Source organism: Malaclemys terrapin, chromosome 11 (assembly GCF_027887155.1).
Source record: "Malaclemys terrapin pileata isolate rMalTer1 chromosome 11, rMalTer1.hap1, whole genome shotgun sequence".
Classification (NCBI taxonomy): domain Eukaryota; kingdom Metazoa; phylum Chordata; order Testudines; family Emydidae; genus Malaclemys; species Malaclemys terrapin.
In genome coordinates, this window is record NC_071515.1 from 11,071,356 (window position 1) to 11,099,280 (window position 27,925).

At 49.6% G+C, this 27,925-nt stretch overlaps 2 protein-coding genes and 1 long non-coding RNA gene across 3 annotated transcripts; 1 reads left to right on the forward strand and 2 right to left on the reverse strand.

Moving 5' to 3' along the window:
- Positions 1-244: 244 nt before the first annotated feature.
- LOC128845218 (maestro heat-like repeat family member 5) lies at positions 245-6,609 on the reverse strand. Its single transcript, XM_054043609.1, has 6 exons — positions 6,525-6,609; positions 5,839-5,918; positions 5,138-5,282; positions 2,166-2,261; positions 1,134-1,238; positions 245-427 (listed from the first exon to the last, which is right to left on the reverse strand). Exons 1-6 carry the CDS (start codon positions 6,576-6,578, stop codon positions 245-247), a joined length of 663 nt encoding a protein of 220 aa, XP_053899584.1. The 5' UTR covers positions 6,579-6,609.
- A 15,646-nt stretch (positions 6,610-22,255) lies between these two features.
- LOC128845567 (translation initiation factor IF-2-like) lies at positions 22,256-24,300 on the reverse strand. Its single transcript, XM_054044382.1, has 2 exons — positions 23,221-24,300; positions 22,256-22,438 (listed from the first exon to the last, which is right to left on the reverse strand). The coding sequence occupies exons 1-2, from the start codon at positions 24,298-24,300 to the stop codon at positions 22,427-22,429; spliced, it is 1,092 nt and encodes a 363-aa protein (XP_053900357.1). The 3' UTR covers positions 22,256-22,426.
- Positions 24,301-24,401: 101 nt separating this feature from the next.
- Positions 24,402-27,663, forward strand: LOC128845568 (uncharacterized). Its single transcript, XR_008446676.1, has 2 exons — positions 24,402-24,482; positions 27,303-27,663. It is a non-coding gene; the product is annotated as an uncharacterized LOC128845568 (long non-coding RNA).
- Positions 27,664-27,925: the final 262 nt, after the last annotated feature.

The window sequence follows — 27,925 nt, forward strand, 5'->3', positions numbered from 1 at the left end:
ACGGAATGAGCTCTACCAGTCTCAGTTTGCGGTAACGTGTGTTGCCTTTCTCTGTATTCCCCCCCTCCCCTTTCCTTTCTTTGAAAGTCAGGGCTAGAATTACGGGATGACTATCAGACGCTTGTTTCTAGATCCACAAAAAAACCAGCACTCTGTTCAAAGGAACAAATACCAAGCCAGATGCTCTACTTCTTCCTCAGGCACTATCCTGAACGGGAGCTTTGCCTGAGGAAATCTCTAGCATTTAGCTCCCAGGAGGGGGATTCAGATGCTCATCAGTGCTTCTCTTACTCTTTTGGCGCCACGCAATAGAGACGAGGTAATGAACAGCCCCTGTTGCATTTGAGCTGATCGCCTTGACAGAATCCCCACAGCGGATCCCCAGCACTGCAACCAGGTGTCCGAGCCTGGTGAATGGAGACGCTTCCTAATTGTACAAAAGAGGAGAGGAGGAATCCATTACCACTGCAGGTAAAGCGGGCTGTGTCTCCTAGGCAAGGAGTCTATATCCACACAGTCCCTTTCTATAATGGGGCGTGATCCTCAGCTCTCCCTCTTCAGAAGAGGCTTGGGAGCCAGAAGAAGAATATAGGGCTCGATCCCGCACCACAGACGTCCACTGGAGTTTTGCCACAGACGTCAGTGGGAGCAAGATCAGGATCATAATGATCTGTAACGGCTGAGGTGGGCTGGAATGGAGAGGCCTCTTCCTGCAGCTCCACAAGAGGAAAGTATCCCATGGTACAAGGATGAGGAATGCAAACAGGGAACCAGCTGGGGATGAAATGTCTTCAGTCTCTAGGATTTTGAAATCTATTTTCTCTGAAATTCATTAGATCCAACCATAGAAAAACCCGTTCTTCCTGTGCCCCTTGTTAGCTGCCTTTCCTGCATTGGAAAGAGGTGGCCTATTCCTCCAGGGCACTGGATTTATTTTCCAAGTGTATCAGACGCCAACCCATCTCAGTCAGGATGATGGACGAGCAACAAGATCAGTTTTTCCTCCGCCTATTAGGGAGCATTGCACTGTGGGGCCCATCAACATACTTCTAAGCAGGAAGTTTCTCTGGTGTGGGAGAGTGCCCTGTAGGTCTAGTTTGCAATCAGGTCACTAGAAGTCAAGAGTTACTCACATCCAGTTTGACTTCTGTGCCCACGAAGTTTAGGAGCAGTATGCTGCTCCATACAGCCCTCTCCCGCCGGCAAGCTTCCCGGGACTGCATCCAGGAGTCCATGAGCTGCAGGAAAAACAAGAGAGGTTAAAAATAACAGGGGGAAAGGGTGTATACAAGTGATCCCCAAAGGATAATCTTTATTCTGGCTGAATCATCTCACTCTTACAGATACAGGCTGCGTCTGCTTTGTGCAGACTCAAAATACACATGGAATTCTTCTCTTCGAACGAAAGCAAAGTGCATTTCTCTCTGAGGGCCCAGTCACACACCCGCTGAAGTCAATGAAAGTTTTGACATTGATCTAAGGACCGATCCAATGCCCATTGAAGTCAACGGAAAGGTCCCCATTTGATTTCAATGAGCATTGGATCGAGCCTTTAATGGATGCAGGATTGGGTCCTATGTAAGGAAGGGAAGGGCCAAGTCTTCTCTGGACAAGCCACACAATCCAGCATTTCATTCAGCAAAATAAGAGCAGCTGGAAGAAAACTTCTATTCTTTCATGATTGCAGACTTTGGGCCAGCCCTCATGCTCTGTAGTTAGTGGCAGTCTTGGTTCCCATTGCACCCATTGGGTCTCACTGTGGGACAGCTGGAGCTGGGAGTTCTGTGGAGGCCGGGTGCCAGCCCTCACAGGGGACTAGAGTCCTGGCAGCGACCCCTCCAATTGCATCAGGAGTGGCAATGATGGGCAGTAAAGGGAATAACGTCCTCATTTGGAAAGGACACTGTGATGTAAGGGCCACCTGGAGACAGGAAAGAAACTGAGGGTAACAATGGAGGAGATTGTCAGACCTCACAGATGGAAATAGAAGACTCCCCCGTGCTACATGAACCTTGTCACATATGCCCTAATAGGAGAACCCTGTGGAGATGGGGCACTCCGTTCTTTCCTTAACTCTCCTTTCCCTCACAAGCTCTTAACAAGATTTTCCTGTTCCTCTTCCCTACCTTACCATCCTCCAACCGGCATCTCCAGATCCTGTTTACCTGCAAGATCCTCTCTAGCTCTGCCGGAACTGGATTTTCTAAAATCAGACTCTGGAGCATCTCGTTGAGGGTCTGCAATGTTTCAATGAAGAGAACCTGAAAGGAGGGGGAACCGTTATGCTCAGCGCCACAGAGCTGTGGATTATACAAATAATTTATCTTATGGGCTTGAGGCAAGAATCACAGGGTGAAATTTTTGGCCTGTATTATACAAGAAATCAGGCTAGATCAGGGGTGGCCAACCTGTGGCTCCGTTGCCATATGCGGCTCTTCAGAAGTTAATATGCGGCTCCTTGTATAGGCACCGACTCCGGGACTGGAGCTACAGGCGCCAACGTTCCAATGTGCCCGGGGGTGCTCATCAGGGGCGTAGCCAGGTGGAGGGAACAGGGGCAGTGGGAAAAAAAAAGGCGCCACCCGCTGCGGCGCTTTTACTGACAGGGCGGCGCTCCGGGTCTTCGGCGGCACCTCGGCGGCGGGTCCTTCACTCGCTCTGCGGGTCTTCGGCGGCACCTCGGCGGCGGGACCTTCACTCGCTCTGCGGGTCTTCGGCGGCACCTCGGCGGCGGGACCTTCACTCGCTCTGCGGGTCTTCGGCGGCACCTCGGCGGCGGGTCCTTCACTCGGTCTGCGGGTCTTCGGCGGCACCTCGGCGGCGGGTCCTTCACTCGCTCTGCGGGTCTTCGGCGGCACCTCGGCGGCGGGTCCTTCACTCGCTCTGCGGGTCTTCGGCGGCACCTCGGCGGCGGGTCCTTCACTCGCTCTGCGGGTCTTCGGCGGCACCTCGGCGGCGGGACCTTCACTCGCTCTGCGGGTCTTCGGCGGCACCTCGGCGGCGGGACCTTCACTCGCTCTGCGGGTCTTCGGCGGCACCTCGGCGGCGGGATCTACACTCGCTCTGCGGGTCTTCGGCGGCACGACCTTCACTCGCTCTGCGGGTCTTCGGCGGCACCTCGGCGGCGGGACACTACTGGTGCATACTGCTCAACCCCTGGCTCTGCCACAGGCTCTGCCCCCACTCCACCCCTTCCTGCCTCATCCCCTGAGCCTGCCGTGCCATCGCTCCTCCCCTCCGGAGCCTCCTGCACGCCACCAAACAGCTGATGGGGACGTGCGGAGAGGGAGGGGGAGGCGCTGATCAGCGGGGCTGCCAGAGGGCAGGAGGCGCTGGGAGTGGGGTGGGGGAGCTGATGGGGGGCTGCTGACATATTACTGTGGATCTTCAGCAATGTCCATTGGTAAATTCTGGCTCCTTCTCAGGCTCAGGTTGGCCACCCCTGGGTTAGATGATCTAATGGTCCTTTCTGGCTTCCAAGTCATAAACCAATAGAATTTATAGTTCAGACCTTGTCCTAAGACAAGGTCTATAAAAATAAGGCCAGATCCTCAATGAGTGCATATTGACATAGCTCCCTCAGCGGGCGTGAAGCTACACGGATTCATACCAGCGAAGGGTCTGGCCCATACTTCTTGTACACAATAGTTGCTAAATAATTAGCTACTTCACTTATTCAATAATGTGGGTGCCCTGAGCACAAGAGAAACCGTATTTAGATTTGTTCTGGGCAGTGAATCCTTCAGGAATCTCGAGAAAACTAGCCTCATGTTTCAACTGATATTGGCCTGCCGTGATTCAAAGCTGTGCTCTTGACAATCACCCAGAAAGCCAGATGCATCGTTATATCCCTGCCTCCTTTCCATTATAAACCAAAGGAAACTGATAACAGAAAGACATCTGCAGTATAAATGACCCTTTTCTTATAATTGATCTTCCAAATCATCCCCCAAACCTGATGTAATGAATTCATCAATGCCTCCCTTGGGAAGATAACATGCAGCAAAGCCCTTATCAGAGAGTAAGGAAAATGTTATAGCAAAAGAAAGTCCTACATTGAAATGAGATTTTTTAACATTAGAAATAAATATCACTTTAATAAATATATCACCTTGTCTTTGCAGGAGTGCCGCCAGCTTTTCTGCTGCCCTAGGCGGCGGAAGATCCCGCCCCGAAATGCCGCCCCCCAGAGAGGCCACCACCCCCCAAATTGTAGTGCCCTAGGCGACCGCCTAATGGGTTGCGCCGGCCCTGTGTCTTTGCCCTTTACTCCTCTGGGTCTTAGATACTATTCACTCCAATGATTTGGTTAGAGAGAGCATATGTGAGCATGCGGGATGTGAGGCAAATTAAGTGTTCTAAATTCTATTGACTTTGGTAGTGAATTTGGTCCAGTGTCTGTAATTTCTCTCCCCTCAACTTTAGGGCCATAAATGGCTTTTCAGAATTAAAAAAGTGCAGGCACTAAAGTTTTAGCAACTCTGACAGTACGGGTCAGATGTTTAAAGATTTGCCACCATATTTACACCCACAATTTGCAGGCACAGCTTTGCTCCTACTCGTCTTTTCACCCGTCAAGTTGATCACTTCGATGCCAAAGTACTGGATTTAGGTGTGAAATCAGGTATTTCAGGTGCCCATGTGAGCTAAGGTGTAACTGCAAATAATTGCAGGTCAAAAGTAGGGACTAAAGTAAAGTTCAGGCTGAAAATGTGGCTGTATCGAGTGCCGCAGGACCCCAACTTTATTCAGCCCCTTCATGCAAGAGGACCTAGCTGTGGGAGGTGCCACACACCAGAAATACCCGGTCAGTGATCAAACAATAGCCAACCCCATTTCTGGGGCAAGCACTAAGTACGTTTTCCTCATTCCACATGCCTCATTCTAGCTTCACCACCCAGATTGGGATCCCCAGTAGTTCCCTAGTAAATTGAAAACTGATGGATCATTTTCATAATTGGGAATGTGGCAGCTACTTGCTGTATGCATGGGACGAATGATCAGGGCCACGTCACCGGGGCTAAAGTCCCCAACTGATACTCCACAGTGGTGTTCCATGAGAAATTTCGCTGACAGTGTAGTCACATATCACCAATATGGGCCCAAAGTAAGTAACAGGAAACCATTCTTGAGTTACCTTTGTGTACTGGCCGCTTATACCCCTGATTACTCCTTGCACCTGCAATGTCATTAGAAGTGGCAGGGAAAACACGCTCTTGAGGAATGTTCTCAGCAGGACCCATCTCTGGTGGGAGCCCATGGCCTTCACCACATGCTTTTTGCTGGTAAAAGGAAGAAGCCTGGATTGGACTTTGAGGTGCTGAAGCCTAACGGAGGCATCAGATGGTGAGGACATGAACTGAGGGTTATGCTGAAGGAGCGTGAGACTAAGAGACATCTGGACTATACAAGAGAACAAGATCATGTGAACAGTAACAATGTAGAAGAGTAAGACACTGGCAAAGATTAACAGAATACAGGAAAAGCACGGGAGGGCAGGGACTGGTAACCCGAATAGTAAATCCGGCTCAGAAACGCTACAGAAGAGAGTGAAGGAAATGACTCAGCTGACACCTCCAGAAAGAAAATCATCTCAAAATGTCTGCAGAGACTCTTGGCTTTGAATCACATGTGGAGTAAAGAGGATTACAAAGTTACTGGGTAGAAAATCATCAGTCAGCCATGCAATAGTCCCCCAGCTCCTCCCCAAAGAGTCCTCAGCATCTAAAGAGAAAAAGTCACGAAGTGAGGGACTGCTATTGGCAACTCTGGTCCCACCGAGCATGGAGTGAGAAGTCAGGTGTGAAGGCTGGGCAGTTAAATGAGAAGTCACGTTACCTCAGCTCGATAATGATGGCCATGGCCTGGAGCCGTATGGTGCTGGAGAGAGAGTCCCGGGGTTCTTTCTTAATCATCTCCTGTAAGTCACAAAGGGGCAAACATAGTAAATGAGACACAAGTGCTCCCAGCATCAGTCCTACTCCCTCACACATTCATTGAGGAGGTTATACAAAGCCCTGGCATCACAGCTAACTCTGGAGGCCTCAAAAAAGGCTAAATTAGCCACAGGCTTCTCCGGAGTCTCCAATAAATCCCCAGCTAAAAGAACATCAGATATTCCAAAAGTAACAAGGAGCCCAGCCAAAACCCAGGATCTTCCTTTCTGATGGAAGAGCTCCCAGATCATGAAGCTGCTCAGCCAGTGGTGTTGTCCAAAGGGATCTCATCTGTTTCTACCCAGCCACAAATTCACTCCCTCCTTTCCTCATCCATCTCTGTTCACTCATCTCCTACTTCCCACCAACTAGCATCCTCTCTCTGTCCATTCACACTAATATTTCCAGTCAATCAGCAATGACCTCAATTTTACACACTGAAATAATTGCTTCAGTGTATACAACAAAGTTCTTTACAACTCTCCAGATTCCATGGACCCTAGCGTGGGTTTAGCCGCTAAGTATTCTCCACAGTTCATCAACCTTTTCCAACCAACAACACGGACCCTGTGTATATTATTTACTCACCACTATGGCTCCTGCAGTGTCTGATGCAAAGTTGTGAATAAAAAAGTCAGGCATGTTATGCCAGTCGATGCTCTTGCTGAGAACAAACAAGAGTCTTAAGAAACTTTTTTTCATAATGAAATCCTAAACCAAAATGAGAAAAAATATATATCAGGGTGAAAGGGATTTAGATAGAGAACATCATCGGGTAGAATATTCTACCTTCATTCAAAACCCCTCCACACGGAACACCTGGTAGATAAATTAACAATGTTGCAGAGCAATGAATAATCAGGATCAGAAATTGTGGTGAGTTGAGGATGATGATGTATCCGGGCAGCACCTACAATATACTGGGCTTTGTCTGCAAACAAAGGAAGACACAGGCCCAGGTCCCAAGAATTGACAGTCTAAGAAGGGTTCTGATGGCTTCCAGCAGAATGTTGGATTGTGTAGGACCTGACTGTGTGAGCTACCTGTTCGGAGAAGGGTTGGATCAAGGAGAACAAGCAGAACATCAATGGGACTCCATGTGGAGGACTCCACACAGGGCCTGTTTTCTGTAGGACAAGTAGCCAGATGTAGCGTGACCATGTGGAATAAATGAAGGGGGGGGCTCCCTTTTATGAGCACCCAGCCAGCCAGTTAGTTATAAAGTCCCTCTTGGTGGCTGTTCTCTGCTTGCTTTACCTGTAAAGGGTTAACAAAGTTCCCCAGCTAAAGGAAAAGGAGTGGGCACCTGACCAAAAGATCCAAGGGGAGGGCTAAAACTTTTTAAAATGGGGAAAAAACTTCTCTTTGTCTGTGTCTGTTCTCTGGAGACGGGACACGGAGCAGCAATTCTGTGTAAGGCTGGAACCAGGTATGAAAATTCATCTTCCATACCGAGAAAAATCACTGGACAGGGAATGTTTAACTAGACGCGATCAGGTTTATTTCTTTATTTTGGCCTGTGGATCTCCTCTGTGCTAACCCCAGATACTTTTGTTTTGCTTGTAACCTTGAAGCTGAACCTCAAGAGAGCTATCTTGATGCTTAATTTTTGTAATTGTTTTCTTTTAAGATCTAGCAAAAAGCCTAAGTTCCAGATGTACTTTCTTCCTTTTTGTTTTTAACAAAATTTACCTTTTTGAAGAACAGAATTGGCTTTTTGGTGTCCTAAGAGGTTTGTGCATGTTGTTTAATTAGCAGGTGGCAACAGCAGATTTCCTTTGTTTTCTTTCTCAGCTCTTCCCCGGGGGGTGGGGGGGGAGGATTTGAAAGGGCTTGAGGATACCCCACAGGGAAGAATTCCGAAGTGCTCCTTCCTGGGTCCAAGGGTTTTTTTTGCATTTGGGTGGTGGCAGCGTTTACCAAGACAAGGTCAGAGAAAAGCTGTAACCTTGGGAGTGTAATACAAGCCTGGAGTGGCAAGTATTGATTTTTTAAATCCTTGCCAGCCTCCACCTTCTGCACTCGAAGTGCCAGAGTAGGGATTCAGCCTTGACACCATGTGTATAAGCGACAAAGCTGGACCCATTTGTTTTGTCAGTGAAGGTCTAAGGGTATGTCTTCACTACCTGCTGGATCGGCGGGTAGTAATCGATCTATCGAGGATCGATTTATCGTGTCTCGTCTAGATGCAATAAATCGATTACCGAACGCGCTCCCTGTCGACTCCGGAACTCCACCAGAGCGAGAGGCGGAAGCGGAGTCGACGGGGGAGCCGCGGCCGTCGATCCCGCGCTGTGAGGACCCGAGGTAAATCGATCTAAGATATGTCGACTTCAGCTACTCTATTCTCATAGCTGAAGTTGCGTATCTTAGATTGATCCCCCCCCCAGCGTAGACCAGCCCTGAGAGAGGAGCAGTTGCCAGGGGAGACCTTGGGTGGAAATGTCTCGCCCTTGAGTTCAACGGATAGTGTGAGGCAGGGGAGTAGCCGGGCAAGAATCTACTGACACTAGCACAGAGTGGTGGGAAATCCCTGCAAATCAAGGATACCACCGACAAACGGGGCATGAGATCACCAAAGAGTTTGTGGGATGTATCTGGAGAAGGCCCCTAATATGTATAATAGGAGAAAAGCATCCAGAGGCTGGATTGTCTGGAGTAAGTGAAAGAAGAAAGGTTGAGTGCTGTAGGCAAAGGGTTTGAAGAGAAGTCAGACTCTATGTGATAAACCTTCTGGGATGTCCCAGGCTGGGTCAGGTGGGACGGACAGCGTGAGGGGACACTAGTTTACAGATTAGATGGAGAAGGTTTATACCTCTTCGTTACTATTGAAGTAGTCAACAGTGTTTCTCCATGATTCCAGCAGGAGCATGGCTCCCTCCATAGCACAGCCATGCTGCTCACGTCCACTTTCATCCGCTTCCCAAATAGTCTCCATGCACGAGATATCTGGGACTAATAAGAAAGAAGGAATGACAGAAAGAAAGAAATTACTGCCATTGCTGGTTAAAGGGGAACGAACGCGCCCTGAGGTGTCATTCATGGACTGATTGGTGCCCAAAAGACAGTTCATTTAAACCAAAGAAAGGACACGGTCTGTCTGTCTTGGGGTTGTATACTGCTGCCCATCACCGTGGTATCTGGGCTCCTTCCAGCTAAAATCAATGAGCAATAGCGAAGTTCCTAGTGGAAAGCTTGGCGTCACTGGCACATCTCCCTTTTTGGGGTAAGATATCTCTGCTCTGGGTAGGGTTATCTTTTGTTTGTTGGTTTGATTCCTACCGTTTGTTTTGAATAGGGCTAGACATCTATATCCTGCTTGAGCAGGGGAGAAGTGAAGGAAACTGTGATGCTGGTGAAATAAGCCACTGACTCTCAAAGCAAGAGAGATTGGTGTGATCAAAATCAGAATCAAATTGGGGATTCCTTAAAAAACAAAAACAAAATAAGAGAGACCCAGAATGAGACTCCTTTGCACTTCTATGGAGTTTTTCAGTGGAGGATCTCCAAATGACTTTTAAAGGTGGGCCGGTATTATTACCACCATTTTTATGGCCGGAGAAACCATGGCACAGGGAGGTGAAGTGACTGGCTCAGTCAAACAGCAGGTCACTGGCAATGCTGGGAATAGAAGATAGTTCTCCTGACTCCAGTCACATCCTCTACCCCCTTTATTTCTTGGATAAATGTTATTGATTCATTACACAATAAATATCTTGTGCTCTCTGATTGGACATGAATGAGCACAGACCCACAGAAATACCAGGACTCGCTGTACTGTATAGGGCCAACCAAATAATAGATTTGTCCGACAGCATGAACATTAGCCAGCCAAATATGGCTGAATAGGACTGGCTGATGCTCTTGCAATTAGGATTCAGTTCACATATCCTGCTTTGCCGCCATCAGCAGCATGGGAAAGCAGCTAGGAGCTCGTGATGGGTGGAACAGCCAGGATAACATCCTCCCAAGGGAAGTGGTGGAAGCCCCATTGCTTAAGTCTGTGGTTTTCAGGTTGGCCACTTATTCAAAGTCAAAGAATTTCACCTTTACACTCACTATAAGAGTTAAAAATGTGTCATTGCTAACAACATTAGCTCTACAGAATTCACCTGCACGTGTGTTGTGAGAGGTTGGCCAAGAATATTTGACCTTGAAGGGTAAAGGTGTGCAGGGAGTGGGGGAGCAAGATGATTTTTGCTTTAGGTTATAATACAATTTTCAATGCCTCCTGACTCCCTTGATTGCTCTGTGTAATCATCTGGGGTCAAGACCCACTGTTTGAGACACGTTGGCTAAAGACATTTAAAACTAGACTGGACTAAACCAGGGCTCAGCGTGGGATGGGCCGCGGTGGCCTGGCATATTGGCTTCTTTTTTCTAATGCCTTTTTGTTCTGCAGCATCTAAGCTTTCATTTAGAAACAATGTAAGTCTCTAGCTGTTATTTAAGATTTTTAGTACAGTAATGCCTACGGGCTCTCCAAGAGCAGGGCCCTATTGTGGAGAGGCACCAGCTGGGCCCAGAGTGTGTGTGGGGGTGTCTCCTTTGCACACTTCTGGGTGCATAGGCGTGGCCACACCTAGGCCTCATTTTACTCCCTCCCCATTCCTCCTAATGGTTCCTGAGAGAGATGTACCTGCCAGAGCAGTGGAAAGAGGCCTTAGTGTAATGAGAACCAGGCTCTAGGATCCAGAAATAGGACTCCCATTCCAACCCAGGTATTGGGCTAGTCAGTCATCCCTAGTGTTGTATTGTTCTGCCTGCTCCAAGGAATGACTTCACTACAAGGGTAAGAAAGAGAAGGGAGAGCAGTGTGTGGTGGAGAGAAATAGAAACTGCCCTTCCTCTTCCAGCAGCCAGAGGTTCCCAGAGAAATACAGGCTCTGGGGGCATCATCACCTCCACCAGTGCTGGAGAGCCTTAGAAATACAGGGGTCTGACCGTCACCCGGGTCTAGTGTTTGTATCAGGGCTTGTAAGTATTGTGTTCACACTGGGGATGGAAGGACCTCACGGAGATCCAGCATTTACCAAACTGGTCCTGATTCAGGAACACTGTCTCCTGTCATTCCAGTCTCTGGGAGATTCCGGGATGATTAGTACTGGGACTGACTACTGTTAGCTCATTATTTATTTGTCAAGCTCCAGCAGTGATCTCTGCCCCCCGTGCAGAACAGAGGGCTGCCCTCGAGCTGCATGCAGACTCAGCCATGGAAGAGCGCCGTCCACCCACTAGCAAAGCCATGCGGCCACATCTATTTGTTCTCCCCTCCTCCACTTTTTCCATGTTCCCCCCCCCCCCCCACTCTCTGTGCCTTGTCTTCAGTTTTCCCTAAGTGGAACACAAACCCAAGAGCCTTTGGGATCACTGCAAATCTTTGAACACATGGGGGTTGAGACTGAGTTTGCCTCCCTTCATTCCCACCCCTTAGCGCATCCTTAGCCTTTCCTTTTACCTGTAGTGACAGTTCGGGGATATCGCGTCTTGCCTCTCTTCACTTTTTGGCAGATTCGCTTTAGACACCTTAGGATGGGCCCACTCTGCTTAGGAACCACCTTGGCTGGGCTATCTTGAGTATCTTCTCGAGCCAGCTCCGGCTCACGCTGACTCCCACTGGAATGTTCCTCTCTTCCCCTCAGCAGCCGCGTCCTCCTCCTTCTCCTCCCTTGGCAAGCTGTGCTCGTCCATTCTGCAACAAGTCAGGAAGGGTGGCCAGTTTTGTTTCAGTCGATCTTATTGTCTGCGGGACAATTTCTAGCCTGAAGCTAGTGAGAATGTGTGCGTCATCCTCCAGCTAAAAGTGTGAGCCACAGACAGCAGAGCCCGAGAACTGGGGCCCAGATCCTCAAAGGTATGGAGTTTCCTAACTTCCATGGAAATCAATGGCAGTTAGGAGCTTAAATACCTCTGAGAGGGTCTGGGACCCTGCACCCCCTGCCAATCCCCCCACCAAGTGTATCTCTACACTTGCAGCTGGGGGTCTGATACCCAGCTCGCATACACATATTCGCACTGGCTTGCTAAAATAGCACTGTAGCAAGGATAGCATGGACAGCGATGAGAGGGGCTAGCCACCCCGAGTACAACCCCACCCAGACCCTATGAGTACCTACTCCGGCGGCTAGCCCAAGCCACTGCCTGAACTGTCGCAGCCACGCTGCTATTTAACACGCTAGCTTGATGACAGCTAGCACAGGGATGTCTCCTCAAGCAGGGAATCGCACCCTGCTTGGTCCTGCCTCAGCATAGGGGGCTGGACTTGATGATTTCTTGAGGAGCCGTCCAGCCCCACAGTTCTGCGATTCTACAAAATGAGAAGTAGCTGGGGCCAGATGAAAGGTTGGTGCCAGAACCTCCGTTGAGAATTGCCTTCCGTTTTAGCATGTAAATGCTCAGCTGTAATGAATCTAGTTCTTTTAAATACAGAAATAAATCCTCAACTCAAATTGTAGATTAGCAAAGGTTTGGGGGTTCCTTTTGGAACTTTGTTGTTTTAATAAAGTCAATAAATATACTCAAAACTATGCAAAGGATAAGCAGTGTGGTCTAATGGTTTGAGTATGGGACTAGAAACCAGAAATAGATTTCTCATCCTGGCTTTGCCAGTCACTCACTGTGTGATGCTGGGCAACTCACGTCCCCGCCCCGTGCCTCAGTTTCCCCATGTACCAAAAAGAGATGATACTGACCCTTCTGTACCTCCCAGGGATGAGGAAGGTTACTTAGTTAATGTTTGTAAAGAGAAAAGAGGCGACAAAACTAATCTGACACAATGACGACACCAAGAGTGGAATTATAAAGCACCTAAAAATCCAAACAAATATATATGTATCACAATATTTGCCAACCCAAAATTCAGTTATGGTGCTTCTAAAAAACCCACATTGAACACTATCCATCGCATATGCGTTTCATTTGAATAATACATTTGTTGAGTCAGATCCGCAGCTGCTGGAAATCAGAATACTTCATTCAAGTCAATGGAGCTGTCGATTTATAGCAGCTGAAGATCTGGCCCATAAAACCCAACATACTTTAAGCCCGAAGTTTACTTGCTTTAGAAGTTGGGACTCTTAACTAATTTCACAATCATTGGTTTCCTCCAATACTTGAGCTATGAACAAAGATGGAGAAAGAAGTTCACAAAGCTAAGATTACAGGCTTGATGGTCATCAATCAATATCACAATATACTTCTTAGTCTAGTGGGCAACACAAAGTTTAGCTGTATTCAAAATATCACATTGTGCTCCAATATTACTTAAATCCTCTGTCAAAGATTTAAATTTTAATCTACATGCTTGCGCTCAGGGGAGGCTCTAGCTTTTTTGCCGCCCAAAGCACGGCAGGCAGGCTGCCTTCGGCGGTGCGCCTGCGGGAGGTCCGCCGGTCCTGCAGATTCGGCGTACCTGCCGCCGAATTATCGCCAAATCCACGGGCCGGCGGACCTCCCACAGGCGCGCCGCTGAAGGCAGCCTGACTGCCACCCTCGCAGCGACCGGCAGGGCACCCCCCGCGGCTTGCCGCTCCAGGTACGCGCTTGGAGCGGTGGTGCCTGGAGCCGCCGCTGCTTGTGCTCCACTGGAGACAGCAGGAAAAATTACAGCTCTTCACATTCATTGCAAAATTTCATTGCACTCTCCAAGGCTCTGGATTTTAGTGGGATGTAAGAGGTACATGATTTTTTGCTGACCCTCAGCCCAGGGGAGAATTGCACCCTGTCATAACTATAAAGGGAAGGGTAACAGCTGTCCTGTGTACAGTACTATAAAATCCCTCCTGGCCAGAGACTCCAAAATCCTTTTCCCTGTAAAGGGTTAAGAAGCTCAGGTAACCTGGCTGGCATCTGACCCAAAGGACCAAGAAGGGGACAAGATACTTTCAAATCTTGGGGGGTGGGAGGCTTTTGTTTGAGCTCTTTGTTTGGGAAGTTGTTCGCTCTTGGGACTGAGAGGGACCAGACATCAATCCAGGTTCTCCACATCTTTCTAAACAAGTCTCTCCTATTTCAAACTTGTAAGTAAATAGCCAGGCAAGGCGTGTTAGTTTTCCTTTGTTTTCTCAACTTGTAAATGTACCTTTTACTAGAGTGTTTATCTTTGTTTGCTATACTTTGAACCTGAGGCTAGAGGGAGGTCCTCTGAGCTCTTTAAGTTTGATTACCCTGTAAAGTTATTTTCCATACTGATTTTACAGAGATGATTTTTACCTTTTTCTTTAATTAAAAGCCTTCTTTTTAAGAACCTGATTGATTTCTCCTTGTTTTTAGATCCAAGGGGGTTGGATCTGTATTTACCAGGAGTTGGTGAAAGGAAGTAGGGGGGATGGTTAATTTCTCCTTGTTTTAAGATCCTAGGGGGGTTGGAACTGTATTCACAAGGAGTTGGTGGGAGAAGGAGGGGGAATGGTTCATTTCTCCCTGCCTTAAGATCCAAGGGGTTTGGATCTGTATTCACCAGGGAATTGGTGAAGAGTTTCTCAAGGCTTCCCAGGGAAGGGAATCCATTTGGGAATAGTGGCAGCAGACTAGATCTAAGCTGGTAGTTAAGCTTAGAAGTCTTCATGCAGGCCCCCACATTTGTACCCTAAAGTTCAAAGTGGGGAAGCAGCCTTGACACACCCCCAAAAGAAGTAAAGAGCATGTATATGTATCTCCTCATTCCTTCCTAATCCTGGAAAATTTTAAACATTGAAATGGGCAGCGCAAAACCAAAATGATCTGCCATAGTGGGGAAAGGAAATGTTATTTTTCATCCAAGATGGAGAATTATGGAGAATCAACTTGAAGGCAGATTTTAAGGGCCATGTCTCGAGCCCAATTGCTGCCTCTCATGCCAGCTGTGAGGGTGAGGCCACAGAATGGGGATCAGCTTCCCTAAATCTCCAGGAACTGAAGTGGAAATCCCCTACTGTCCATTCTGCACCTGGAGAAAATAATGCCACAGCAAAGAGCCTCTCCTTTCCACACTCTGCTGCAGGGACAGCAGGAGCCATCTTTTTATTGGGCCTATATCTGGGCCTGATCCAAGCTCACTGAAGTTAGTGGGCGACTCCTGTCAGGACTGAGATCCCCACTTTGAACTTTAGGGTACAAATGTAGGGGCCTGCATAAAAACTTCTAAGCTTAATTACCAGCTTAGCTCTGGTTCGGCTGCCACCATTTTCAATGGATTCCCTCCCTGGGAAACCTTGAAAAACCTTCACCAAATCCCTGGTGAAAACAAATCCAACCCCTTGGATTTAAAACAAGGGGAAATTAACCATTCCCCTCCTTCCTCCCACCAACTCCTGGTGAATCAAGATCCAAAACCCCTTTGGATCTAAAACAAGGAAAAAATCAATCAGGTTCTTAAAAAGAAGGTTTTTAATTAAAGAAAAAGGTAAAAATCATCTCTGTAAAATCAGTATGGAAATCAACCTTACAGGGTAATCAAACTTAAAGAGCTCAGAGGACTCCCCTCTAGTCTCAGGTTCAAAGTACAGCAAACAAAGAGAAACACTCTAGTAAAAGGTACATTTACAAGTTGAGAAAACAAAGGAAAACTAACACGCCTTGCCTGGCTATTTACTTACAAGTTTGAAATAGGAGAGACTTGCTTAGAAAGATGTGGAGAACCTGGATTGATGTCTGGTCCCTCTCAGTCCCCGAGAACGAACACACTCCCAAACAAAGAACACAAACAAAAGCCTTCCCCCCCCAAGATTTGAAAGTATCTTGTCCCCTTATTGGTCCTTTAGGTCAGATGCCAGCCAGGTTACCTGAGCTTCTTAACCCTTTACAGGGAAAAGGATTTTGGAGTCTCTGGCCAGGAGGGATTTATAGTACTGTACACAGGACAGCTATTACCCTTCCCTTTATAGTTATGACACGCCCCCCAAATCACAGATAGTGTTGGATGTTCGGTTCCACACTGGCTGTGATTTCTTCCTGGAGTTTTAGGAGAAAACAGAGTTAATAAGACACATGTACCTTTAGACATACGACTGATTATATAAAAACTAACAATATGTTTCATTCCAAAAACAATTGTTAACCAGTTAACTCTGGGAAACTTTCCCGGGAGAGTGCATCAGCCACTTTGTTAGAAGCTCCCGAAATGTGTTGTATTTCAAAATCAAAATCTTGGAGAGCTAAACTCCACCGAAGAAGTTTTTTGTTATTTCCCTTGGCGGTATGAAGCCACTGTAGCGCAGCATGGTCTGTTTGTAGTTGGAAACGCCGTCCCCAAACATATGGGCGTAGCTTTTCCAGCGCGTACACAATGGCGTAGCATTCCTTTTCGCTGATTGACCAATGGCTTTCCCTCTCAGACAGTTTTTTACTGAGAAAGACGACAGGATGGAATTCTTGATCCGGTCCTTCCTGCATTAAAACTGCTCCCACGCCTCGCTCGGACGCATCTGTGGTTACTAGGAACAGTTTGTCAAAGTCTGGGGCCCTTAGCACAGGGTCAGACATGAGTGTTGCCTTAAGCTGGTTAAAGGCCTTTTGACACTCATCAGTCCACTGAACTGCATTTGGCTGGTTCTTTCTGGTTAGGTCTGTCAGCGGGGCGGCGATTTGGCTGTAGTGGGGTACAAATCGCCTATAATATCCAGCCAAGCCTAAGAAGGATTGGACCTGTTTCTTAGACTTTGGAACCGGCCACTTTTGGATAGCATCCACTTTGGCCTGTATGGGATTTATAGTTCCTTGACCCACCTGGTGCCCCAGGTAAGTCACTCTGTTTTGGCCTATTTGACACTTTTTAGCCTTAACAGTTAGCCCTGCCTGCTGGATGCGCTCGAAAACTTTTTCCAGGTGCTCCATGTGCTCTGCCCATGAATCAGAAAAAATGGCCACATCGTCGAGGTAGGCAACTGCAGATTCTCCCAATCCTGCTAGGAGACCATCTACAAGTCTTTGGAAGGTGGCGGGTGCATTTCGCAACCCGAAAGGGAGTACATTGAATTCATACATCCCTGCCTGGGTGACGAAGGCTGACCTTTCCTTAGCGGGTTCATCTAGTGGTACTTGCCAGTACCCCTTGGTTAAGTCCAAAGTAGAGATGAATTGGGCATGTCCCAATTTCTCCAAAAGCTCATCTGTGCGTGGCATTGGATAGTTGTCAGGACGAGTTACAGCATTTAGCTTACGGTAGTCCACGCAAAAGCGTATTTCCCCATCTGGTTTGGGAACTAGAACCACTGGAGATGCCCATGCACTCTTAGAGGGGCGGATTATACCCATCTGTAGCATGTCCTGGATCTCCCTTTGTATAGCAGCTTTGGCATGAGGTGACTCCCGGTAGGGTGGGGTTCTAATAGGGTGAGCATTACCTGTGTCAATGGAGTGGTATGCCCGTTCGGTCCATCCTGGAGTGGCTGAGAAAATTGGTGCAAAGCTTGTGCACAGCTCCTTGATCTGCTGTCGCTGCAGACGTCCAAGGGTCATGGAGAGGTTCACCTCTTCCACGCCACCATCCTTTTTTCCTTCGTAGTAGACACCTTCAGGCCACTCCGCGTCATCTGTTTCCTGGGCTGTAAACTGGCAAACGTTTAATTCTCTGGAATAAAAGGGCTTAAGAGAATTAACATGGTATACTTTAGGCTTTATGTTGGAGGTGGGGGAGGCTATGAGATAGTTAACAGCTCCTAGGCGCTCCTGGACCGTGAATGGTCCTTCCCACGACGCTTCCATTTTATGGGCCTGGAGCGCCTTTAAGACCATGACTTGGTCTCCTTCTTTGAAGGACCGTTCTCTGGAATGTTTATCATACCAGGCCTTTTGCTCTTCCTGAGCATCCTTTAGGTTTTCTTTAGCAAGGGCCAAAGAATGTCGGAGGGTGTTTTGTAGGTTGCTTACAAAGTCTAGAATGTTTGTTCCTGGAGAAGGCGTAAACCCCTCCCATTGCTGCTTCACCAACTGTAATGGCCCCTTAACCTCACGGCCATACACAAGTTCAAATGGTGAAAACCCTAAACTGGGATGTGGTACAGCCCTGTAGGCAAAAAGCAACTGCTGCAACACGAGGTCCCAATCATTGGAGTGTTCATTTACAAATTTACGTATCATGGCCCCCAAAGTTCCATTAAACCTCTCCACCAGGCCATTGGTTTCATGGTGGTAAGGGGTGGCAACCAAGTGATTCACCCCATGAGCTTCCCACAGGTTTTCCATGGTTCCTGCCAGGAAGTTAGTTCCCGAATCTGTAAGGATGTCAGAGGGCCAACCTACCCTGGCAAAAATGTCTGTTAATGCCTGGCACACACTTTTAGCCCTGGTGTTGCTTAAGGGTACTGCTTCCGGCCATCGGGTAGCAAAATCCATGAAAGTCAGTACGTACTGCTTTCCTCTGGGTGTCTTCTTTGGGAAAGGACCCAGAATATCCACAGCTACGCGCTGAAATGGGACCTCAATTATGGGTAGTGGCTGGAGAGGGGCTTTAACCTGGTCTTGGGGCTTTCCCACTCGTTGGCACACCTCACAAGACCGGACATAATTAGCAACGTCCTTGCCCATTCCCTCCCAGTGGAAGGACTTCCCCAACCGGTCCTTGGTTCTGTTCACCCCAGAATGGCCACTGGGATGATCATGGGCTAAGCTCAAGAGCTTTACCCGATACTTAGTGGGAACTACCAACTGTCTTTGAGGATGCCAGTCTTCCTGGTGCCCACCAGAAAGAGTCTCCTTGTATAAAAGTCCTTGTTCTACAACAAACCGGGATCGGTTAGAAGAGCTGAGAGGCGGTGGGGTGCTCCGCGCCGCCGCCCAAGCTTTCTGAAGGCTGTCATCTGCTTCCTGCTCGGCCTGGAACTGTTCCCTTGATGCTGGAGACATCAGTTCCTCCTTGGACTGTGGACTGGGGCTTGGTCCCTCTGGAAGCGATGCAGGTGCTGGGGCTGTTTCCATTGACTGTGAACCGCTGTCCGCTGGTGCACTATGTGGTAACTCAGGCTCTGGCTGAGCCTCTTGGGTAGGGTTATCTGCTGCTTCTGCCAGTTCAGGCTCGCTGGTGCCCTCTGGCGTTGGAGTTGTAGACGGGTTTGCAAGGGCTGGACTCAGGGCTGGCAATGGTTCTGGTGCTGGTTGCGTTGCCAGTTCCGGTTCTGGGACTGGCTTTGGCTGGGTCTCTGGGATTGGATCCACTACGGCTGTTGCAGTCGTTGGCAGAGGATCCAGTTCCACCACCTTTGTCTGGGTCTCCGGTAACACAGACGGGGCCCTGGTGGACGGCTCAGGAACAGGGATGGGGGTGAAAGCTTGCTTAGCCTGGCTGCGGGTGACTATTCCCACCCTCTTGGCTACCTTCACATGGTTGGCCAAATCTTCCCCCAGCAGCATGGGAATGGGATAATTGTCATAGACTGCAAAAGTCCACATTCCTGACCAGCCCTTGTACTGGACATGCAACGTGGCTGTAGGCAAGGTTACAGATTGTGACACGAAGGGTTGAATTGTCACTGTAGCCTCTGGGTTGATGAGTTTGGGGTCCACTAGGGATTGGTGGATAGTTGACACTTGAGCCCCAGTGTCCCTCCAGGCGGTAACCTTCTTTCCGCCCACTCTCAAGGTTTCCCTTCGCTCCGAGGGTATGAGAGAGGCATCTGGGTTTGGGGATCTTTGGTGTGATTGGGGTGTAATGAACTGTAATCGGTTAGGGTTCTTGGGGCAGTGAGCCTTTATATGTCCCAGTTCATTACATTTAAAACATCGCCCTGCTAAGGTATCACCGGGGCGATGTTGGTTGGTGGAGACTGGTGTGGTGGGGTGAGAAGGCGTCTGGGGTTTCCCTTGAGATGTGGGTGGGGCCTTGGGTTGTCCCCGGTGGTAAGGTTTTGTTTCGGCTTGCCCCTTCTGATATTCGCTCCAACTGCTACTAGTTTTTTTCTTTTCTGCCACCTCCACCCATTGGGCTCCAATCTCCCCCGCCTCAGTTACAGTTTTGGGCTTCCTATCTAGGATGTACCTTTCTATTTCCTCAGGAACACCCTCTAAAAACTGCTCCATTTTTACTAGGGAAAGCAGATCTTCCAGAGATTTAACATTTGCTCCTGATACCCAGGCATCACAATTTTTGTCAATGTGGTAGGCATGACGGGTAAATGACACATCCGGTTTCCACTTTAGGGCTCTGAACCGCCGACGGGCATGCTCGGGTGTTAGCCCCATTCTGAGTCTGGCCTTGTTTTTAAAAAGTTCATAACTGTTCATGTGTTCCTTAGGCATTTCAGCCGCCACCTCTGCTAAGGGTCCACTGAGCTGCGGCCTCAGCTCTACCATGTACTGGTCTATAGCGATGCTGTATCCAAGGCAGGCCCTTTCAAAATTTTCTAAGAAGGCCTCAGTATCATCGCCTGCCTTGTAGGTGGGGAATCTTCTGGGATGGGAAGTGGTACCTGGAGGGGGGTTGTTAGCATTGGCTGGTGCATCCTGCTTAGCCTTTGCTACTTCCAGTTCATGCTTCCTTTCTTTTTCTCTCTCCTCCATCTCTTTTTCTTTCAGCTCCATCTCTCTCTTGTGGGCCTCCTCTTTGGCTTTTTCTTCTCTTTCTCTCTGCTCTGTCTCGAGTTTTGTTAATTGAAGCAGTCTCTGATGTTTTCTTTCATTTTCTTCTGCTTCTAGTTTGGCCAGTTCTATTTTGTTAGCTACTTCTTTGGTAGTCATTTTCCTGTTTTCTTGTGCTGGGTAACCCCCTTTGCAGTTGACAAACTGGGAAGCTCTCAGCTCTGGCTGCTGCAGAGTTAACAGTAACTTTCTAACTAGCTACTCCCGAGGATGTAAAAAGAAAAAAAAAACAATTCAGCTTGTAAATACCTTTTACCAGTCATTTGCTAATTGAACCCTTCTCTTAACAAAGGACCTGTAAAAAAAAACTTAACACCTCTGCCTTCAGGCAAGGAGAGATAAGATATGCATCTATCTACTTCCAGCTCGGCTTTCCAAGCAGCTAGAAGGAAAAAAAAATCTCACTGGCTTTTGGGTTTAAAATGATCCCACCGCTGCCACCATGTCAGGACTGAGATCCCCACTTTGAACTTTAGGGTACAAATGTAGGGGCCTGCATAAAAACTTCTAAGCTTAATTACCAGCTTAGCTCTGGTTCGGCTGCCACCATTTTCAATGGATTCCCTCCCTGGGAAACCTTGAAAAACCTTCACCAAATCCCTGGTGAAAACAAATCCAACCCCTTGGATTTAAAACAAGGGGAAATTAACCATTCCCCTCCTTCCTCCCACCAACTCCTGGTGAATCAAGATCCAAAACCCCTTTGGATCTAAAACAAGGAAAAAATCAATCAGGTTCTTAAAAAGAAGGTTTTTAATTAAAGAAAAAGGTAAAAATCATCTCTGTAAAATCAGTATGGAAATCAACCTTACAGGGTAATCAAACTTAAAGAGCTCAGAGGACTCCCCTCTAGTCTCAGGTTCAAAGTACAGCAAACAAAGAGAAACACTCTAGTAAAAGGTACATTTACAAGTTGAGAAAACAAAGGAAAACTAACACGCCTTGCCTGGCTATTTACTTACAAGTTTGAAATAGGAGAGACTTGCTTAGAAAGATGTGGAGAACCTGGATTGATGTCTGGTCCCTCTCAGTCCCCGAGAACGAACACACTCCCAAACAAAGAACACAAACAAAAGCCTTCCCCCCCCCAAGATTTGAAAGTATCTTGTCCCCTTATTGGTCCTTTAGGTCAGATGCCAGCCAGGTTACCTGAGCTTCTTAACCCTTTACAGGGAAAAGGATTTTGGAGTCTCTGGCCAGGAGGGATTTATAGTACTGTACACAGGACAGCTATTACCCTTCCCTTTATAGTTATGACAGGGCCTATATCTGGGCCTGATCCAAGCTCACTGAAGTTAGTGGGCGACTCCCCTGATTGTGTCCTCTGGGGTCTGTGCGTATGGAGCTCGTCTACAGATGAATGGAGGCCTGGAACAGAACCCACTTCCTTTCATTCTCCACTTCAGGGACAAGGGCCCTGTGTGAGATCCTAGAACAGGGTCCCAGAGAGGGATCAGCGGAAGAGACTCCCAGAGGGGGCAAGTCTTTCTAGGGATCTCAGTGATCTCCGGAAGTCCCTGCTGGGTTAATGAAATATAACCTTACCATGCAGCCTTATCAACTCTGGAGTTATTCCCTATCTGCCACAATTTTTACAGCTGAACTAAAGAATTGAGTGTAAGAGAGAGGTAGGGCACAAGTAACCCCTGATCAGACAGCTGGATTCCCTCCTGGATTCTGTTAGGATGGCACTTTTCATGCCAGAGCGAGAGAGACATAAAATGAGAGATTCTCAAAGGTATTTAGGCTCTGTAAACGTCCGGTGCGGGGGTCGGGCCCTCTCAGGGGCCGTCGGGGGCCAGGCCGCCTCACTACACGGCCTGGATCGGTCTCAGGGTTCCGCCCCTCTGGCAGGGACTAGGCCAAAGGTACACGGCCTCTGCAATGAGCTCCTGCTCTCCGTCAGGGTCCGGCAGTAACTCAGGCCCGGGCTCCGGTCCTCACTGCCGGAGCTGGGGATTACAAAGTCAGTCAAGCCCCCGCGCTAGCTCAGGGCGGGGCAATAAACAATAGTTCGGGCGCTCAGCTCCGTGGATCCGGAGCTGAGCCCTGACAAACTCACGACGTCCCAGGCCCTTATTCAGGGGAGGGCAACCCCCAATAGTCCAGGGCGCTCAGAACCTTCCTTCAGGCTGAGCAGTAAAGTCAGGGGTTCAGGCCCGGCCCTCAATCAGGGCGGGGCAACAAACAATAGTCCAGGGGGCTCCGGACCTTCCTTCAGGCTGAGCCGTAAAGTCAGGGGTTCAGGCCCGGCCCTCAGTCAGGGCGGGGCAGCACACAATAGTCCAGGGGCTCAGGACCTTCCTTCAGGCTGAGCCCAGGCAGGGTTAGTAGCCCCAGGCCCTCAGTCAGGGCGGGGCAACAAACAATAGTTCAGGGGTTCGGGTTCAGGTCTGGGTATCAGGAGCTGAGCACGGACAAACTCGGGACGCCCCAGACCCTCAGTCAGGGTGGGGCAACAAGCACTCGTTCAGGGCAGCAAGCAATAGCTCAGTGGCGGTGCCAGAGCGCTGGCTGGAGGGGGAGACTGCCACCCGTTAAGTGGGGTGGCAGGGGGGACACAGGCCCACCCACTCCACTGTGTCCCAGCCCGGGGCCCTAAGAGCGGCAGTCAGTCTGCCGCTGTGTTGGTGGGGTCCTGACCGCAACACACCAACATGGGTTCGCTCTCTGTTGTAGCTAGACTGGGGTCAGCTACCCCCGGGCTGATTTCCATTTCCTCCTCCATTTGTACCTGCTCCCCGCTGGGCTCGGCAGCGGGGTCCCACACCATGGGTTCCTCACTTCGCAGAGGGTCGTCCGGGTCGGGTTGCTCCTCCGGTCTCCGGTCAGGGGGGCGCTCAGGCCCCTCCTCGGGGTACCGTGCTCGGGGCAAGGGTGGCCAGTCTACCTCGGGGTACCTTGCTTGGGGAAGGCTTGGCCAATCCGCGTCGGGGTACCTGGCTCTGGGGAGGTCCGGTCGGTCGGTGTCCGGGTATCTGGCTCTGGGGCAGCTCGGTCCGTCCGTGTCCGGGTACCTGGCTCTGGGAAGCCTTGGTCTAGCCGGAGCTCGCACCGGCACGTCTGGCCTCTCCGGCTGCTGGGCTCTAACTGAGGGCTGGGGCCTGGCTCTTATACTTCCTGTCCCGCCCCTTGACTTCCGGGGGGCGGGAACAGGTGGCGGTGGCTCCGCCCACTTGGGTGCCAATTCAGGCTCCTCTCCCTCAGGGGCCGTCGGGAGCCGGCTGGAGTTTTCTGTGCTCCCTTCTCCCTCCGTTCTCCCTGGCCCCTTCCTGCTGCTGCTGTTGCTGCTTTTGCTGCCGCTGCTGCTGCTGCGTGCGTGAGTGAGGAGTGTGGAGGGGGGGGCCTTGCCGGCCTGCCCCCCCCCTCGCCCTCGCCTCCGGAGGGAGAAGCATCGGCCCCCCAACGCCAACACCGATACCATCTGGGGGCCCACCTGCCTGCTTGCTTGCCTGCCTGGCCGGTTGCCCGGCCGGCTGACTGCCGCTCGCTGCTGCTGATGTTCCTGTGTGGGAGCCGCTGCCTCCGTCGCGGAGTGCGAAGAGACTGCGTCCGTGGTTCGAGAGATTGTGGAGGGGGTTGTTTGAGGACTGTGTTTTGAGTGACTTTGCCATCTTTGCTCCTGGGGTGGTGGTGCCCCCAGTCGCGTTAGGAGTGTGGACGGTACTGAGCCTCTCGTTTGTAATTCCTCGGACTGGAAGCCGTCGCTTGCCAGGAAGCTCCGAGGTCGACTTGGGATCCTGCTGTCCCGTCCCCCGTAGCGGACTGTTGAAGGGGGTGCGGGGGGGGGTGCGGTGCCCCCCCCTTCGTTCATCTACTCCCCCTCTACCACCACCCCCACCGCCGACAGCTGCCGACAACCCCTCCACCGCCCCGCGTGCCACCTGGACCTGCTTTTCGCCCCTCGGCAGGGCTGTTTGCTCCCCCCGCCATTTCCATCGTCCGGGACTGTTTACTTGCAGCAGTGAACGGCGGAGCCTGCGCTTCGCGAACGCTGTGGGTGCACCTTTTCCTTCGCCCTGGACTTCTCCTGCCCCCCAACTACGTTTCGCTGGTGGGGTCCCCTCCCTGTAGCCCCCTTTGTATTAGTTGGCCCTACCCTACCCCCCTCCTTTTGAGCCCCTTCGGTTTATTTTGTTTGGTGCCCATTCCCCCCCCCCTCGGTTCCTAGCCTGCTGGCTGTGTTCCCGGCCCTGTCCTTGGGCTGCGGCTGGCTGGAGTTTTTCCTCCTACCCCTCCTTGTCCTTGGGCTGCAGCTGGCTGGACATTCCATTCTGTTTCCGAGCCGCTGCTCCGGTGCACCCCCCCCTTCGCCCCCCCGCGCGCGCTTGTGCCCCCGTTTTGTTCCCCCCCCCTTTTGCACTGTTCACCCCCCCTTTTACTGTTGTTGTAGTCCCCCCCCGCCCTAGTGTAGCTGGGGGAGCCGGCTTTCCTTTTTTGGCACTTGTGCCCCACCCCTCTCTTTTCGCTCCTGTGTGCCCTCTCCATTGGCACCCTCCTCCCCAGCCTGAAGTCTAGCGGGGGGGAGTGGTTGCCTTTCCTTTGTGTTGTCTTTTGCCTAGAGGGGAGGAGCGGCTGCAGGTTGTGATGGCGGGGGCCCTGCTGGCCTCACAATGCAGGAACTCCCACTGCCATGGTCCCCCCTTCCCCTGGCTCGAAACACGGGGCTTCACGCCAGTCCCTGGCTGGGTTCGCACTTGTCACAGCCCAGCTGGCCCAGGTGCCAGGGCGATGGCACCGGGCAAACGCTCACTAGCCCTTCGAGCGCAGGAGGGAGCTCTGAGAGCCAGAGCAGGGACGGAGTTGGGGCGGGGACTTTGGGGAAGGGGCGGAGTTGGGGCGTGGGCGGGGCCGGGGACCGGTGGAGTGTCCTCCTTTTGGAGGCTCAAAATATGGTAACTCTAGACAAGTGGAGACTTGGGGAGCTCCTGGGAAGTTGGCAGGAGATGGGGCTGAGCGGCTTTGAGTGAGTTAAGAGTAGTTTCAGGTTTTCCACCTGCCCAAGTGCCCCACCAGTGTTTGTGGTTTTATGATCACAAGCCCTGATGCTGCAATGAACCGCACAGACTCCAGTGGGGCTCAGCACGGATGTAGGGATCCACCCATGGGGTTTTCAGTGCAGGATCAAGGCCATGCTTTTCTGCTTCGCCTGGTCTGCTCTAATGAGTCTTACTGGCATTGTTGTGTTGGTTGGGGTGTGATTTTTACTAACGTAGATATGCCAGTAAAGCGGTAGTATGGACACAGTTATAATGGTGTTTATACTGGTATCGTTCATCCCGGTCAGGGAAATCCAATAAGCACTTCTATACCAATATAAATATGTCCACACTAGAGGTTTTTGACAGTATAGCTCCTAGCGTAGACCCGGTCTACCCTTAAAATTTTTGCCAGTGTAGCTATGTTATCAAGCGTGGAAAAAATCACACCCCATAACTGACCTGATGGTGTTGGCAAAAGCACAAGTGTAGATGCAGTTATACAAGCAAAACCATGCTTTTGCTGATATCGTTTATTTCATTTAGGGAACTGATATAAGTTATACCAGCAAATGCACTCTTCCTGGTACAAACAGCACCTCCACTAAGATGGTTTGCTGGTATAGTTACACTGGCAGATCCTTTTCTAGCAGAGACAAGGCCGTAGCGTAGCCTTTATTAAACTGCTTCTCCTTTCATGTGCTGCTGTGTGAAAGATCCATGGAAAATAGCAGGTAGAGTGTGACCTGATTATACATGGAGTGTGGCTAAAAGCAGTCCACATACTGAAATAATAGAGATCCCCCCCGCACGCTAATCTCAATTCTAATAATCTTAGGGCTTACTTATAAATCACTAGGAACTACATTTTTATGCCTCAGTCCTGGAAAGATTTCTGCACGTGTGTACCATTACTCATGTGTGTAATCTCATTGGATTACTCCTCTGACTAAAATTGTGCACATGTGTAAATCTTTCAGGATGTGGGCCTTAATAATTCCTGGAAATTTTCTGCTACTGAAAAGCTCTATGATTCTCTAAAAACAATGGTCACAGTACAGTAGTGTAGAATCCCAGCTCTCCTGTTGTGCAGTGCAAAGCGGGAAAATCAGGGATCTACTATGTATGACTGTGAACATGCACATCATGCTGTCCTTTGTCCTCATTCGCTACCAGAGCCAATCCTGCTAATAGGCAGGATTTGCCCGGTTAACAAGCAGATATTTACAAGAATTTCACTTCTTCATGAGGGACTGCACACCATGCCTGCATGCCTCTTCAATAACAATGAACCCAGTGCCCTGGGCTAGATTTGCATTCTAATAGAGCCTGGGAACCCCAGTCACAAATACAGTGCAGACAGGCAGGTCTCTGCCCCCAAAGAACTTACAGTTGAAGTGTAAGATGAGATAACAGATGGTGGGGGAGTACAAGGAAACATTGAGACCGTATTGGTGAACGTGATAGGCTATGGTCTCAGCGCCCTCGCTGCTGATAAGCACTACAGCATTGGTGCCTCATCAGCTGGGCAACTTATGTGGTAAGGTGGATAGGAGTCTTAGTGTGAAGGGGATATTTAACCATTGGAACAACTTGCCAAGGGCTATAGCGGATTGCCCATCACTGGTAATTTTTAAATCAGGATTGGATGTTTTTCTGAAAGATCTGATCTAGGGGTTATTTGGGGGAAGTTCTGTAGCTTGTGTTATACAGATCGGCTAGATGATCACGATGGTCCCTTCTGGCCTTGGAATCTGACATTTAAGATGACTTTGGGGGAGGGGTGGTGTGTGGTACATAGCACTGAACGAGGTGACATGTATGTTTTGCTTTTCAGGTGTCCATTGTGGAAGGCATATAACCTCTCATGGGCTGGCGCTGAACTGCTGCACAGATCTTACGTGGTTTGATCACATTGTTCCTTGTGGACTCGAAGGGATGGGTGTCACCTCCCTGAGCGAAGAACTCCAGAGACATGTCACAGTTGATGAAATCACTGAGCCTTTTCTGGATGCTTTTGAAGAAGTGTTTCAGTGCACCCTAACTTCCCATGAGGAATCTATTGGATAAAGGGCTCCGAGTGCCTCACTTACCTGTGGAAATGTGAATATTTCTTTGGTGCTTTCATGGTGTTACTAGAAATCCAGCTTGCTTGTTCCATCTTCCTATCAGCAATTAAATACGTGTAACAAACTGTACTCCTCGCATTTGAAACATATTTCTTGCTTTTGTAGAAATGAGCTGCTGTGTCTTTAAGTATACATGGGTCTTTAAAAAAAACAACGAGGAGTACTTGTGGCACCTTAGAGACTAAAAAATTTATTTGGGCATAAGCTTTCATGGGCTAAAACCCACTTCATCAGATGCATGGAGTGGAAAATACAGTAGGCAGAATATATACACAGTACATGAAAAGATGGGAGCTGCCTGACCAAGTGGGGGGGTCAGTGCTAACAAGAC

Coding starts and splice junctions, on each gene's coding strand:
- LOC128845218 (XM_054043609.1), bottom strand. CDS start 6,578: ATGCCTGACTTTTTTATTCACAACTTTGCATCAGACACTGCAGGAGCC. Junction 5,919..6,524: donor ACACTGCAGGAGCCATAGTG/GTGAGTAAATAA, acceptor TGTGACTTACAG/GAGATGATTAAGAAAGAACC. Junction 1,239..2,165: donor AGCTAGAGAGGATCTTGCAG/GTAAACAGGATC, acceptor TTTTTCCTGCAG/CTCATGGACTCCTGGATGCA.
- LOC128845567 (XM_054044382.1), bottom strand. CDS start 24,300: ATGAACGAAGGGGGGGGCACCGCACCCCCCCCCGCACCCCCTTCAACA.